At 37.4% G+C, this 15,340-nt stretch overlaps 1 protein-coding gene across 1 annotated transcript in view; it reads left to right on the top strand.

The window, feature by feature from the left end:
- The first annotated feature begins 977 nt into the window (after positions 1-977).
- The window catches only part of nampt1 (nicotinamide phosphoribosyltransferase 1), a 31,649-nt gene continuing 17,286 nt past the window's right edge, over positions 978-15,340 (top strand). Inside the window, 3 exon segments of the mRNA XM_028450046.1 lie at positions 978-1,176; positions 7,959-8,115; positions 13,157-13,260. Coding sequence (XP_028305847.1) covers positions 1,123-1,176; positions 7,959-8,115; positions 13,157-13,260 — 315 coding nt within the window. The 5' untranslated portion in view covers positions 978-1,122.

The following is a 15,340-nucleotide window of genomic DNA, read 5'->3' as shown; positions in this document are numbered from 1 at the left end:
TGGGCTGTACAGTATTACGTGGAATACATTTGTGTCTTTATTATTGAATTTTAAAAAAAATGTATGGGGTTTTCATTCCATACTGTGCAATATTTATATTTGTATACTCTGTATTACTCTTTTATACTTTTATATTCTGTATTACTGTGTTTTTATTCTTAGTACTGCGCAATATTAATATACATTTTTGTATATACTTCTGCAGTAGTTCACATTTCGTTCCGTGCAATATTTACACTTATATTTCTGCAATAGTCTACCTCATACTTTGAAATATTTATATTTCTGTTATAGTTTACTTCATACTGTGTAACATTTCATATTTCTGTTATCATTTTACTTCATACTGTGCAATATTTATAATGCTGTTATAGTTTTTCTTCGTACTGTGCAATAATTATAATTCATATTCCTGCAATAGTTTTTACATTTTATACTGTGCATTATCTATATTTTTTACATTTTAATTTCTTCAATAGTTTCACGTTTCATACTGTGCAATATTTATGTTTTCATCTTTTCAACACTTTAAATTTCATACTGTGCAAATATTTAAATTTCATTTTCTGCAATATCTATTCATAATTTACTACGCTGCTACCTGTAAATAACTCCTACCATACTTAGCCCATCATACCTTAATTAAAGACAGTTACTATTTATATTCTTCTGTTGTTTTTTCTTTTTAGCTGTGTGCACTTTAAGGTGATGCCAAATAAATATTGTTGTACAGTTGTATATTGACAATAAAGGCATTCTGAAAAACATATTTTCAATAAAAAAAAAAAAATAAAAAAAAAAAGTCTCAATATTATTTTATTTTATTTTTTGCATTTGAACACTTTTCAATATTCTTTATTGATTAAAATAAACTTGTTTTTGATATATGAATAATAAAGAAAGACACAAATCTACGTCTGGCTTCGGAGGTAAAATCCGAGTGACACCGAAGTTTGCCGACGACTCTGTGACGTCATTCCGTTTCCCCGCCCATTTATCTCGGCTCGTCCTTCCCACATCATCTCCACGACCAGGACTTCAGTCTCCAGCCCCTCAGCTCTGTTCTCCACTCACACTGACAGCTGCTACCGACTCACTACCGACTGACTACCGGAGGGAACGATGGAGCACAGAGGAGCCGACTTCAACCTTCTGTTAGCCACCGATTCCTACAAGGTACGGTACCGGCTGGGCCTTGATACACACACAGAGGGTCGTTGGAGGGATGAACATTGGTTGAGTCAAGGTGGCTTCATCATCATCATCATCATCATCAGTCCCAAGGCCATCACACTGCTGCTCCTCTGTGGGGCCGGTGTTATGCTTCAACTGGAGTCCATTTTACCTCGGAAACCACTTCCTTGTGCGTCGTTGGTTACTGTTAGTAACAGCGAGAAGAAAATTGAAATACAGGCTTTATTTTTTCCTTATAAACCTTGCTTTAACTGACGAACATAAAAAAAATAACCGCACATATTTGACTTTTAGCTGCGTTAGCCTCAATGACAGTGTCTGACGTACAGTTACAGCATATAACTCACATTTAGACACAATTTGGAAGTAAACGTCTGACACGGTTATATAATTAAGTTATTAATAAATGGAAACACATGTACGAGTGTTTATCGACACCGCTAAATATTGGTTTGTTTGCGTTTTTTTTTTTATCAACGAGCACGCGATGCTAGCAGTCGTGAGTTAAAATGGTAACCAATTGATCCGAAACACCGGCTGAGCGCAGGCCGAGTAGCTGGAGGAGGAGAATGGTACAGCATCGACGGGGGTTTCAGCTTCGCTAAGCGGGCATCCTCTTCCGGGACTGAGGGGGCTTTGGACCCGCACTGAGCATGGTTCCCACGGGCTACGGTAGTAGTGGTGATGTCCCGCTAGCTGAAGTAGCTTACACTAGCATCAGGGAGTCGCAGGGCGTTGATAAGAAAACGAAGCTAATATTAGCTGATAGCTAGTCAGGACTGTGGTACAGACTAGTCAGGGTCAAACTGGAGTTAGCATGAGGCCAGCGCTCCACGAGCTCTACGGACATTTCCAAGAAATCAAAACCGAAAGTATAAAGTCCAGAAATGACGCACAATGCAAACTCGATTTCTCATTCTAAACCATTTAAATGCTCTGAGTCATGTCTTTTTTTTTTTTAGATTTGGTTTAAGGTCATACATAATTCATAGGTTATAGTGACTAACGTTAACATAAATGCAAGTAGTGCTAAAATGAGCTGTAGTAGTAGAGCTGGGCGATCCGGACCATATCTCGATTTTTTTTTTTTTTTGTCAAAATGGCAAGACACAATATAAATCTCGATATTTTTTTTTAACTCAATGACGTCAAACCTAAAAGACAATTCGAGGTTACATTTGCTGGTGAAAAATGCCACACTGACACATTTATAAACAGTTGATTAATATGAGCCAATTTGGGCTTTTTCTCCTCTAAGGGACAGCATGTGTGAGTAAGTTCTATATTGTGGCTTGTTTAGGGGAAGGTCTGGGTTAGAACGCACACAGTGATCATCTTAATGTTTTGAGAAGTAGCGATTCCTTAAATGAATATTTTAATACAAATTATCTATAGTTCCGGACCCGAAACCTCAGACCTCCAGGTCCGGATCAATAGCAACAACCTACAAAATAAGTAATCAAAAGTATATCTCAGAAATATGGTAAAATTGTAAAGGACACTGTTTGACTGTACTCTATGAATATTATTAAATACTTGTATGATGTGATTTTTTACTATGATTATATAAATGAAAACAAGTAAAAAAAAAAAAAAAAGATATATTTTGATATAGGCAATATTGTAATTTTCTCTATCACCAGAATAGGAAACTTGATATATCTTGAATCTCGATATATTGCCCAGCTCTAAGCTATAGTCTTTAGGAAGGGATAGCTGAAAGCATAATTGTCTGAAGCTTCGCACTTCTTCTATCTTCTTTCTCAAGATTTACATCAGCTACAACAATTTAGCTCTATTGTTAGCTCAGGAAATGTAAGAGACAAAGATTTGGTTTGCAGTTACACCTCTTGCCTGTTTCCATACAAATTTGGGAATATGAAACCGTCCAGACAAAAGAACTTGTATGCTAGAGCAGCAGGAGGAGCTTTCACTTCAACTAAAAGTGAAACCAAGATAGGCAAAAACAACCATTTTCTTTAAAAATGAAAAACAATGCATTTTTTAATCAGCCTGCATAGTACGGTACAATATTTGATGTGCCTGTGGATAGGATTGCAAATGCGACATACACTTCCACAGATATTTAAAGAGAAACCAACTGGAAGGTTTTGGTGGAAGTGTGTCTCGGCTGCAAATTAAAAACGAATGTCTTGATTATGGGCGGGGCTTCTACAGCAGTTAAGTCATGCCCAGTCTATCCTATAAAATATTCAGAGAACAATCTATGCTATGCTAACTATCTACGCAATACTCACTATACCTCCCCATTCAAAACTCACTCAATCTAACCTACAGATTGCAGAGAGCACACGTGTTAGTTTTTCTAGAAGGGGCAGAGCCAACAGTGGCGTCAAAAGCCGCAGAATAACCACTTATTCTCTGCCAATAACAACGTTTCAACCCATTGAGGGGAGTCGCTCTGATAATTCTACTAAGGTTGCAAAATTCTGTCATTTTAAACTTTTCATGAGAATTTCTAGGAATTAATAAGGGGGAAAACAGGGAAATTACAAAGTAAGTTTGGTCCTTAACTGGGATGTTAAATATAGTTGTGAAACTGTATTTTAGCATAATCTAAAATATCTGCATCAGTTATTTATGGTTATAAAATCATTCCCAATTGTACGGGTAATACCAATTCCAATTTCCACAAAAAAATGATCTTTTTGAATAATCTCAAAGTTGTAGACCTTAAATGAATGTGGTAATTTATTGTTAATTTTACTTGTGTGGTCTAATGAGTTAACAATGATGTTTTATTTGCTGTATTAATAACCATAACTAATACCAACCCTCTACAATACAGACACACATGAGGTGTTCTACGTCTTATCTCTAAATGTTTTTGTGTGACAATGTTGTAAAAATGTGTTTATGGGTAGTGTTTAAGGAGATTTAAGAAAAGAAAAAAAAAACCAGACAAATATGTTTATGAAAAACGGTATTTGTTGTATTGGTAGCACGCTATCACATACCAAAGCTACAGTAATAATAGGATTATTTGTGTGAACTTTGCTCTCCTAAAGCCCTTTTTTTGATTTCATGTCACAAGTTTATTACGTTTTCAGATCTAACTCCATGTATAGATGTCGCTGCTGTGGTATCTACTCAGTTAGTGGTTAACTGTTGATAATAATGAATATGGGTTCATTGCTTTATTCTTTTACAAAGCATAAACTGAATTAGGGCTGGGCGATATGGCCTTTTATAAATACCGCGATATTTTTAGGCCATGTCACGATACACGATATATATCTCGATATTTTGCATTACCCTTGAATTAACACTTTGATGCACAAAATCACACCAGTATGATGATTCTATATGTCTACATTAAAACATTCTGATCATACTGCATTAATATATGCCAATTTTAAACTTTCATGCAAAAAAGGGGATATCACAACTAAGTCAAAGTTGACATAACTGTATTTATTAAACAGTGAGTGGCTCAAACATAAAATTGTCAACAGAAAGTGCACGTTCTGTGCAAAATTGTCACAGAGACATTTCAAAACAAGACATTAGTGCAGGATGCAACTCACATGGCATTTCAAAACACAAAATTAAAGTGCACTTTTTGTACATAATGCCACTACAATATTTTAAAACAAATAGTGCCCTTTTGTGCATGTTGTCATTAAGATGATGTAGCCAATTGTACATTTACTGTTGGTTAATAAATTTTTTCTCTGAGATTAGTTTCTAGGTTCAAGTGTGAGTTGGGAATGATTACTAAGATGTGCAGAGAATAGACAGACAATTTGTTGTTTATAGAAAATAAGTACCATGGATTTATTATATTACAGAAAATAATAATAAACAAAAGTGGTCTCAAAACAGACTCCAGTTCACCCGCTGGGATTTAGCTCAGTTCATAAGGCGTCACAGCCTGGGGGAAAAAAAATAGTTCCACTCAAACGAAAAATGAAGTCAGTCCTACCACCCTGGTAGGACTGAAGTTCGTTGGGTTGGTCCACTGGAAGAGAACCTAATTAAATAAAGTTGATCCTACCACCCTGGTAGGATTGAAGTTCTTGCGTTCCTGGTAAGAGGATCGGTGCGGCGGTCCTACCGCTCTGGTAGACCTGCAATTCACCGTCCACTACGTCATCTCCGTGGGTAGTTCACCATCTTTAGATCCATGGGGGGTTTAAAAAACCTGGCCGATGCAATCTGAGTCGCCTATACAAAGTCCTCCGTTCTGCTGCCGATCGCTCCTTTTGTCAGGTGCAAGGCACAACCGCTGGTCTGCACAGTTAGTAAAGTGCTGTCTGCTGAGCACCGGGTGTGCGTGCTACCGTTCATATGCTGCGTTTTCAGCTGCTGCTTGATCGTTTCGCGTATTCAAGCCTTCTCCTCCCGTATCTCATGCTTCCTGTTTATACTAGGATACTGGTCTGTGATTGGCTGGCGTGTGTGCGTGTGGATGAGTGACGTCAGTGCAGTCTATTAGTGCGGTGAAATAATATTGTATATAAATAACTGAAGAGTAGATGTTATAATAAATTTACTTCTGCTAAATATAATATAATTAAATAATATAAATATAATACATTTCTTTATGACGTGGGTTACAATGACATTTCAAAAAAAAAAAAAAAAAAAAAAAAAAAAAAAAAAAGTCCGCGAGTTTAACGGTATGGTCATTTTCAACACCGCACAGACTACAAGCTGCGATATATCGAGTATATTCGATATATCGCCCAGGCCTAAACTGAATCTATTCTTGTCTTCTAAGCACGATTACACTTTCAGTTTTTATTTGCATAGTTAAGGTTTTGGTTTCACTTTTGATTTATTTCTAGTTAAAGCTCACATACACGGTGAAAAGATGAACCTCATCAGACAACAACTGTTCAACCAAAATAATTGTAATCATGATATTTTCTATTGAAAGGTTTCTACAGTCCAAACTATGAGCATTTGACTCATGGGGATTTTTTTTGTGATGCATTGTTAACTAAAGCCAAGTTGAGTGTTTGTAGTGGACATTTTGTAACCAAGTTAAGACTTTGGTCGGTCTTCAGCAGCTGTATGTAATCATGAATAGTAATGTGACAAACGTTTTGGTTTCGTGTGGTGTTTATTCAGACATTTTTTGATCAGAACTACATCTGGGCCTTTTTTAAGACATTGTGACATGCAGGAAACACCTGGAGAACCTTCTTCAGTAGCTTTTCCATCTACATTCATTGTTGTGTGTAACTTTAGTTCTCTCTGTCGAAAGGCAGGCACGATTTATCTGGTTGACTCACACGCACTTTGCTGCTACTTTCTCTGTGCGTGTGTTTGCTTCTCTTTGAATGAGTTGTGTGTGTGTGTGTCAGGGTTAGACTGGGTCGTCCCAACAGCAAGGCCGGCCCCTCAATGGCACGCCTCCCTCAGAAAGAGAAGGTCACTTCATTTATATTACAAAAATACTTCATAGCTTTTCAGAGCTGATTCGATAGCCAGATTGTCATTTTTCTGTTAAATTCCAAAGGGAAGCTTTTAAATACCCTTTTTTTTTTTTTTTGCTGTGTCACTACAACAAAAACTCCCGGCCCCATTCTGCTGGTGTGTTGTGAGATTGTTAAAAAGCTCCGAGCATGTGTTAGCATAAATATGTAAACATGTGACTCAACGCAGTGTCATGTTATGTGTCTTGACTCTATTTTGAGTCCTCGATATCCCAGAGAAGGACACAGCAATAGGTCACAGAAACTAAGTAGTTGGTTGACATTTACTGCTCTTCTCTCGCTGTGCTCCATTATCTGGTTTTTCTCACTAATCATTTGCCAATTGGTGGTTTCTGTGTTATATAATCCATATATAGGGGAGAAGATATCAATATTATATTCTGCTTTTGTCAGGAGCCGTCATTCAATATTCATTTGACATTTTATTATCACTGTTACTATTGATAGGACCTTTTTTTTTTTTTTTTCACGATGCATCTTTACAGTACGTGCAATCGTGCATCCTTGTCCAGTATTGTTCAGACTTGCCCAGGCATGCCTAAATTGGTCTCCTTGACTTCCTGTAAGTGATTTGAAAAGTCTTTGCTCTTGCCTTGGTCTGTCAGTCAATTTGAAGCAGATTAGATGTTTTGAGGGAAGCACACACTGGTATTTTCTGCCTGTTAACAACAAAAGCAATATAAAAGAGTGCGTGCATGTGGGCGAGTAATCTGACGTGTTTCGCCTTGTTTGTGACCTTTCGGTGGAGAAATATTTGATTTAACACAATAGTTTGATCGAGAGTTCTTTTGTAGAGATAATGGTGTTTGCTTTAGTTCAGATATGATACCCTGGAGGCCCTAAACCTCAGGTTGCAATCTTATATACAGACATGCTGCATCATTTTCCACATGATTGATGGTTTGGAAAAGTCCGGTTTGTTGGTTCACTTCAGTTTAGGTGGAGCAGAATTCAAGTATAACCGAATGGGTAAAGTGTTAAGAACTACTTTGTATCCTGCTGATGACTTAAAAGGTATAAATCTTTATTATTTCTTCATCTTCTGGGAATGTTTTTACAACGATAAGGTAGATTTTGCAAGACACTTAAGTTCTATGGAAACTGGAAGTCTTTTATTATTGCACAACAGTTCATTTTTGTTTGATACGTTTGTGGATTTAGGATTTCTATCTTTTAGGCAACAAGTTATGATTTAAGTTTGCTATAGGAAGCTTGTTTTAGTATTAGCAAGGTCATGGTGTATGTTTATGGGTTTTTTTTTACCCAATAACTAAATATTCCTACGCTTTGTCCCGACAGGTAACGCACTACAAACAGTATCCCCCCAACACGAGTAAAGTCTACTCCTACTTTGAGTGTCGTGAGAAAAGGACCGATCCCACAAAAAGCAGAAAAGTCAAATATGATAAAACTGTTTTCTACGGCCTGCAGTACATCCTCCACAAATACCTGAAAGGTAAGCGTTTTCTGTTTTTGTAAATCTATCTGTGCAGCAAACAGATTAAAGGTGACCTTTCATTTTTAGAGTTAAAATCTAACTTTCTGCTTTCATATATTGGAGTGTTTGTGTAAATAAATAGATTTTCAATATAAGTGAAAGTACCTTTCCTATATTTGGATAGTGTGTCTTTGATGGTACTTGTCATTTGTTAAGGTCAACCGTGCAGTCAGTTCTCCATCGTCACCATTAGAATTTGTTTACGAGCTCCTATTTTTCAGTTGGAGGAATCCCTCACTGCACTCAGTTTTTGTTCATTAAAAAGACATAGTTAACATTCACAAAATATGTAATGTACACTCTGACCCCATATCAGTCCCTGGGATAGACGTTGTAATCTTTATTCTTTTCTTCAGTGAGAAATGTTAAAGTACAGGGTCATTGTCACAGCTGCATTTCAGGAGTGTGAAACTCATTTTCTCTCTGGGGCAGTTTGATCTTAAGTGGGCTACAGATTCCAGGTCTGAAAAAGAGCAGTTTCAACATTTTTATGCTCTAGTTTGTAGTTTGTAAGACACCAACTAGGCTAAAGGGTATAGCCTTCTACCACTAGGCCCAAGCAACCCAAGCAATAACTGACCGTATTTTGTGCAATTTAGGACAGTTTAGTGGGACTGTTTGTAAGAAATTGCTGGATTTTAGAAGACTGGGCTAGTGATAGGTCGAGACATTGGCCGATTTTTGCGTTTTACGTGTATCGGCGTCGACCAATGCGGGCTGCTGCATTCGCCATTCTGCATCATTTACAGAGAGCAGAAATATTTTTTACTTGTTGTCGTTCTACTTCACCTTTGTTATATTCAATAAATGTATATTTTTTCAAAATTAAGACACATACCATTTGTTATCATCATTGGGTAATTTTTATGATGTGAATCGAGGGAGAAAAAATAGTCGTATTGGCTCAAGAAAATCATCAGTCCGTAAAGGTCATTGGCTGAGGCTGATGAAAAAAAATTGGTATCTTTTGATACTAGATTGATCTCTAGACTGGACCATTCTTTTGGCAATTGTGTGGCCTAATGGGCAAGGAGGCGGGCTTGAAACCGGAGGGTTGCCAGTTTAAATCCAATATGGGACCGTAAGCAAGTTTCTTAAACCTCAATGCTTCCAAAACTCTCCTAAAGGCTACCTATAGTGAAAATGTATATAACAAAAATATTTGTTCCAAATAAACAAAATATGTGCTCATGTTTAATAAAAAAAATACATTAAAAGGACTTTTAAGAACTGTTTTATACCTTCAGACATAGACTATGGAGAACCGCCATTTTGGACAGGATATAACACACTTTCGTTGATTCCTGTTAGCTGTTGCTCGGCAACAGTGTTAGGTTGGTCTACAGTTTCTGAACAGTGGCAGAGTGTCAAGCCAATGGTTGCAACAAGAGAAAAACCCAGCAGAAACGTTTTTTTTGTGTCCCGAAGCCAAATACCAACACCAAGTCAGAGTTATCCAAACATTGACTCCATGATATCAGTACGGGTTACACACTTAAAACGTTTCTGTTGGGACGAAATTCTGTGATATGCGAGAACCGCTCCAAGCCAAGCTGCTATGATAGCGATCTGCGGGCTAAGCTAATGGGCACCAAGCTACGTCTGAAATCAAATGTGGTCCAGACCGAATTCCATCACGGAAAGTCTCAATGCTGCTTGTAAACGTACTTGTCCAGAGCACTACTAAGTTCTACTTACAGGGGATACTATGGGAGGGTGAACTGTCAGGAGAACTGACCTGTTCGTTAGTTGCTGTCAGGTGCTGATCCTCAGCGCATCTTCCCGTCCATGAAAAGATATCCCTTCACGCAGCTTTCATCACAGTTGCTAACCATATTTGTGCACTTCCAATACCTAACTATACAGCGTGTCTTGTTTCTGTTGGTAACAGCAACTCTGTCCGTTAGGCTGATTCTGCATGCTGAGTGACAGCAGGAAGGCACACAAGTAGCAGGTAGTTGGTGAGAAATGTGATATTTAATCATCTCGCAACCTGGATGCTGCACTTTATCACTGAGGGAGAGGTTACTCACGGCCGCTTCACGTCGAGAGCAAATGAAAAAACTACACTTTCCACAATGTAAACAGACCTGTTTCACCTCTACCTCTTACAACACACCATGCCAATCAACATGGGTGCATCATATCCTGTCCAAAATGGCAGCTCTCCATAGTTTATGCCAGAAGGTATAAAATTATTCTAAAAGGTTATTTTAATGTGTTTTTTTTAAAAAAAAAAAAAAGGTGCATATATTTAGTTTAGTTTAGTTAATTGGTAATGCATTAACTCATTCACTGCTAGCCATTTTCAGAACTGGGAGGCTACCCCCCTCACTGCCAGCCATTTTACAGCATTTTGACTGATTTTTAAAGACCCACAGAATATTTAGTTCTATGACCATGTAAAACCAGATTCTGAAAGAATTCATCAGATAAAAAATGCTTCTAGCATGTTTCATACTTTCGTAATCAGCAGTTGAATAGTGGTAAGTTTCACACAAAAGCCCAGTTTCTGACAAAAAGCTGAGAAAAAAAGGCTTTTTTGGAAAAAACCTGTCAGTGACTTTTTTTGCTTGAGAAGGAAACATTGGTTTATTTCTATAAAACAACTCTGAAACTGGGCTTTTGATGGCAAAATTATTATTATTTTTCTATCTGTGTCAGAGTTGTATGGTTCCCTTACCATGTTTTGGCCTTCCTCCAAGTCTCCACCCCCCTCAGTCTCCACACACGCAACTTCCTCCTACTCGCCGACATTTCGAGTCCCATCGTTTGTCCCGGTTGTTGATCGTTCATCCAGACGTGCGCTACTGCCACTTACCGCACCAGTTGGTCACTACATCATAGTGCAAGGCTGATATTCATTGGAGAGGTCCATAACAGTGTCTCTTAGCAACCGCCGTTGAAAAACACAATTGATGTATATTTACGTCATACAGATTTTTTTGTTGTATACATTTTCACTACAGGTACCCTTTAAAAAAGAGATTCCTAATCACAAAGACACTCTCCTGGTTAAATAAAGATTAAAATAAGAAAGAAAAAAAAGATGACGATTCGGTTTTTGTCATTTTTAATTTCTTCTGCAGGCCGACCTGGATGCTCTAAAGGCCTGGATTTGGCCCCCTGGCCTTGAGTTTGACTCATTTGCCTTAAACTATTCTAATTCATGCGTTTGCTCAAGGACACTTCAGCTCAGCAGGTGCTTGAAATCCAGGCTCGCAGCTGGAGTGTTTTTATTCACTAACAAAGCAAAGTTACAGTGTGCTTCACAGTGATTAGACTATACAGCAGAGGATAAACAAAGGACTAAGTGAGAAATGACGGGAGAAAAAACACCGACCGTAATAGACACAAATGGGCTTCACCCTAATTAGCAGAAGTTAGCAAAAGTTGACGAGTTCCCGAGGGGCATGAGAGAGAGCAAAAGGAGAATGCATCTTCCTCCTGTCTCCTAAGATGATTTCATGGTTGTAGTAGAGGTGGTGGGGGTGGTGGGGGTAGCAGGGAGACGAGACAAAAGCACAGCTGCTCTTTCTGTCAGAATAAGAAAGGCCAGCTGTCAGCGCTGAGCGTCCCCTCACAGCTCAGGACGACTACAGCCGAACTCACAGGATACGTAAACTTTCAAAGACAAACCCATTACAGGATTTTCCAACTCTTGTGCTGCTCTTTATTGGAAACGCAACATTTGAGAAAAGATGGAAGGGGAAGTAACCAGTGCAAATTACTTTATTAATCTGTTAATACAATAGAGCAAGGGTTCTCAACCTTGGGGTCAGGACCCCATTTGGTGTTGCAAGACACTGGGAGGGGGTTGCCAGATGCCTTCGAGAAATAAAGGATATTTTTTTTATCAATTTAAGCCCATTTTTGCTCTTTTTCTGCAACTATACCAAACTTGCAATATTTTAACCTATTGTCATATTTTTGCTCATTTGCATTTTTTTCTACATTCCTCCCATTTCTGCCACTTCTCCATTAAATTTCAGTGTTGGCACTTAAAAACCCCTTTCGCCACTTTTCACACCTAATGTTGCATCTCTTGACCTATTATTGTCACTTCTAACCTTTTTTTACCAGCTTATTTTTGCCAATTTAACCACATTCACGATTTGTCATGCCCATTATTTGCCAGTTTAAACGAATTGTTCCTGTTTTCCCCCACATTTCTGCCACTTTTAAGCCAATATTAATGCTTTGAACCTTTTTTTTTTTTTTTAACCACTTTTTTGTCCATTTTTGGCCACTGTATTTTGCAACATTTAACCAATGTCTGTGGTTTTTAAAACCCCATATCACCACCTTTTCCACCATTTTTGGTCACTTTTAACCCATTTTATTTCAGATGAAAACAAGGATTTACATCATTAAGATGACTATATACCATGGCCCAAATAATAATAATACAATTCTGGATAACAGTGGATATTATTCAAATTATGGATGGGCCCCAAAAAGCTCTCCCCTTTATTCTCCCCCACAGATGGCCCTGTCTCCACATGACTGTTCTTCAATGTTTATGTCTGTGTTCAACCACCTTCAGGTACAGTGGGGGTCTCTGGAACCTTTATTTTGGGGTCACAGGCTGAAAGGGTTGAGAACCACTGCAATAGAGGACAATGTTTTCCCTGTCCTGCAAATATTAACATGGTGCAACAACAGCCAGTTTTCCTCTTCCCAGACTTTCTCCCGTCACATTCCACTTACACGTACAAATGATCATACTTCCCTACTGTATTGTGGCTTCTTGGTTTTCAGTAGTTCCCTTGGTCTCAAAATTCATTTAACAAAAAGTTAATAATGTCACGTACGTTTGTGTCGACAAAAACATGTTTACTACACCCGCCGGACCCATGTAATCGAGTTACAGTGAGTTACAGGGGACGTCAGAGCAGCTTCTTCCCGGGTCGTTTTTCTACTTTAATCTCTGCTGTTTCCACTCTCTTATAATGCCTAACATTCCCTTTCCTTTCCTTCCCTTTCCTTTCTTTCCTAGGAAAAGTCGTGACTCCAGAGAAGATTCAGGAGGCAAAGGAGGTTTACAGAGAACACTTCCAGGATGATGTTTTTAACGAGAAAGGCTGGACGTACATTTTGGAGGTAAGGAGGTGATTCCAGTGCCCTCACATAATCCACTGTTTATCATGTTTGTAAGTGGTTAAAAATAAAGAAGAAAAAAACAAAATGATTAAATGAATGGGTTTTTAAAGCAAGGGTTTTTAATCACTGTAGAAATGGTCAGGTGTGTCATTGGAAGTTATTTTATTTCACCTAATTGGTCTAGAACAACACAGAACAAAATTTTGTTGTAAAAATCTATTTATTAATAATAATATATTTATATATATATATATATATATATATATATATATATATATATATATATATATATTAAATAAATGTAACATAAAATTTAAAAAAAAAAAACACATATAAAACCAAACAATATTTAACAGAATAAACTATAGTTGTAATTCTAATCATGTTTTGTTTTGTATTTGTATTTGTATTTGTATTTGTATTTTGTTTTGTTTTGTTTTGTATTTGTATTCAAGACACTTTGATAAGAATGAAGAAATCCCAGCAAATAGTTTTATTTGCTGTTGTTCATTTGATTTTTATTAAAAACACATAAGAATGACAATATATTATTAATATAGGCTACAAAGTTAATTCTTTTTTATAGATTTTTGATTGGTGGTATGCCTTAGGATTTTTTCCAATGAGAAGATGTACCGTCCAAGTTCGTACAGAGCCTCGAAAGTCTGGAAAATACTTGATTTTCAATATAGCGTTTTCAAGGTTTGAAATTTGAACACTGTGCTGGATTTACTGTTTGATGGCCAGTGTCATAATTTAACAAAAAAAATAAAACAAGTTGATGTGGAAAAAATATGCCTTTATATGTGCCCGGAGGGCTTAGCCGTCAGCTAGGGTGCCTACACAAAGGAATTCCCGCTGCAAACAAAGTTAGTGGTGAATGTGCGAAGTATACGATGTATGTGATATAAAACTCTGTAACCTTATGAACAAACGCAAATTGTCATTTTTCTGAACTGTTAAAACATTGTTTTATTTTGGAAAATTTGCCGGCTTTGGCATCTGCTCAGGTCTCCGGACTTTTCAGAGCTCATTCAGAGCTGAGATGCAGCACTCTTCGGAGTGTTTGGTCGTAAACAAACTGTGTGTGACAGACAGAGAGATTTTAAACAAAACATTTATTGAACATTTTTCATTCTGTGTGAAAACAGTTTACATCATGAAAATACTCATATTAGTTTCAATAAATCTCCAAACACTAATAGGTTATTTTGCGCAGGGCAGAGCAGCCCATTATGTGCCCACACTGCTTGAAACTGCTCAAGATCTTGATTAGCTCTGAAGAAGCTGAAATCCATCGCTAGCCTGGCCCTGATCCTCTTCACCATCAACAGTTTAGCATCCATATCCGCAGCATCTTCTTTTTTTTTTTACTTTCTACTTGGCATAAATAGCCGTTTTTGCCGTGCCAAGGGCAAAGTTAGTAATCGACAAACACGTTTTCGTTGCCTTGAATGACTCACACCAAAGAGAGAAACCTGATTCGTAAAGATCTCACTCAAACCTATTGAAAACCCCTGGAGAAAACAAAGAAGTCAGTCTCAAACATTCCAGAAAAACAGTAAAACAGCATCTCTTTGTGCTCACAGAAAGGTCAGGGTGTTCTCAACACAATCATTAATGACAGAAATAAAATAATTAACAGCTACAATACCATGGAGGATAAAATGTACTCTGTGTGTTAGTCTGAGAGAGAGAGAAATAAGAATTATGAAGTAGTGTCTACATGTAGAGCTTCTGATTAGTAATACGAGTATAGCATAGGTATAGTCATGTTGCTATAAACCTGATAGATGGTCATTTTGCTTATGTGTTGCGTTGTCTCAGTAACCATTAATTTGTTATCCCCTTTTTTTGGGTAGGAAACATCAAGACCATAAAAGCATAGGTCAGGTCAAAGAAAAAAAAAAGAGGTCTCTTGAGACTGTGGTGAGTCAGTTAGGAGATACAGTACGATTAAGGAGTGAAGGAGTTTCCCTAAGATTGAAACAGTCGGTCATTGTTAACCAAAGTCAGGATTATGTTGGTTTTGTTCATAAATTGGCCATAGATAAATGCATTCATTTTATCTAAATGCTAA

The sequence above is a fragment of the Gouania willdenowi genome, chromosome 6, assembly GCF_900634775.1.
Source record: "Gouania willdenowi chromosome 6, fGouWil2.1, whole genome shotgun sequence".
In the NCBI taxonomy this organism is placed as follows: Eukaryota; Metazoa; Chordata; class Actinopteri; order Blenniiformes; family Gobiesocidae; genus Gouania; species Gouania willdenowi.
The sequence above is the reverse complement of the archived record's forward strand: the minus strand, read 5'-3'. Positions and strand labels throughout refer to the sequence as shown.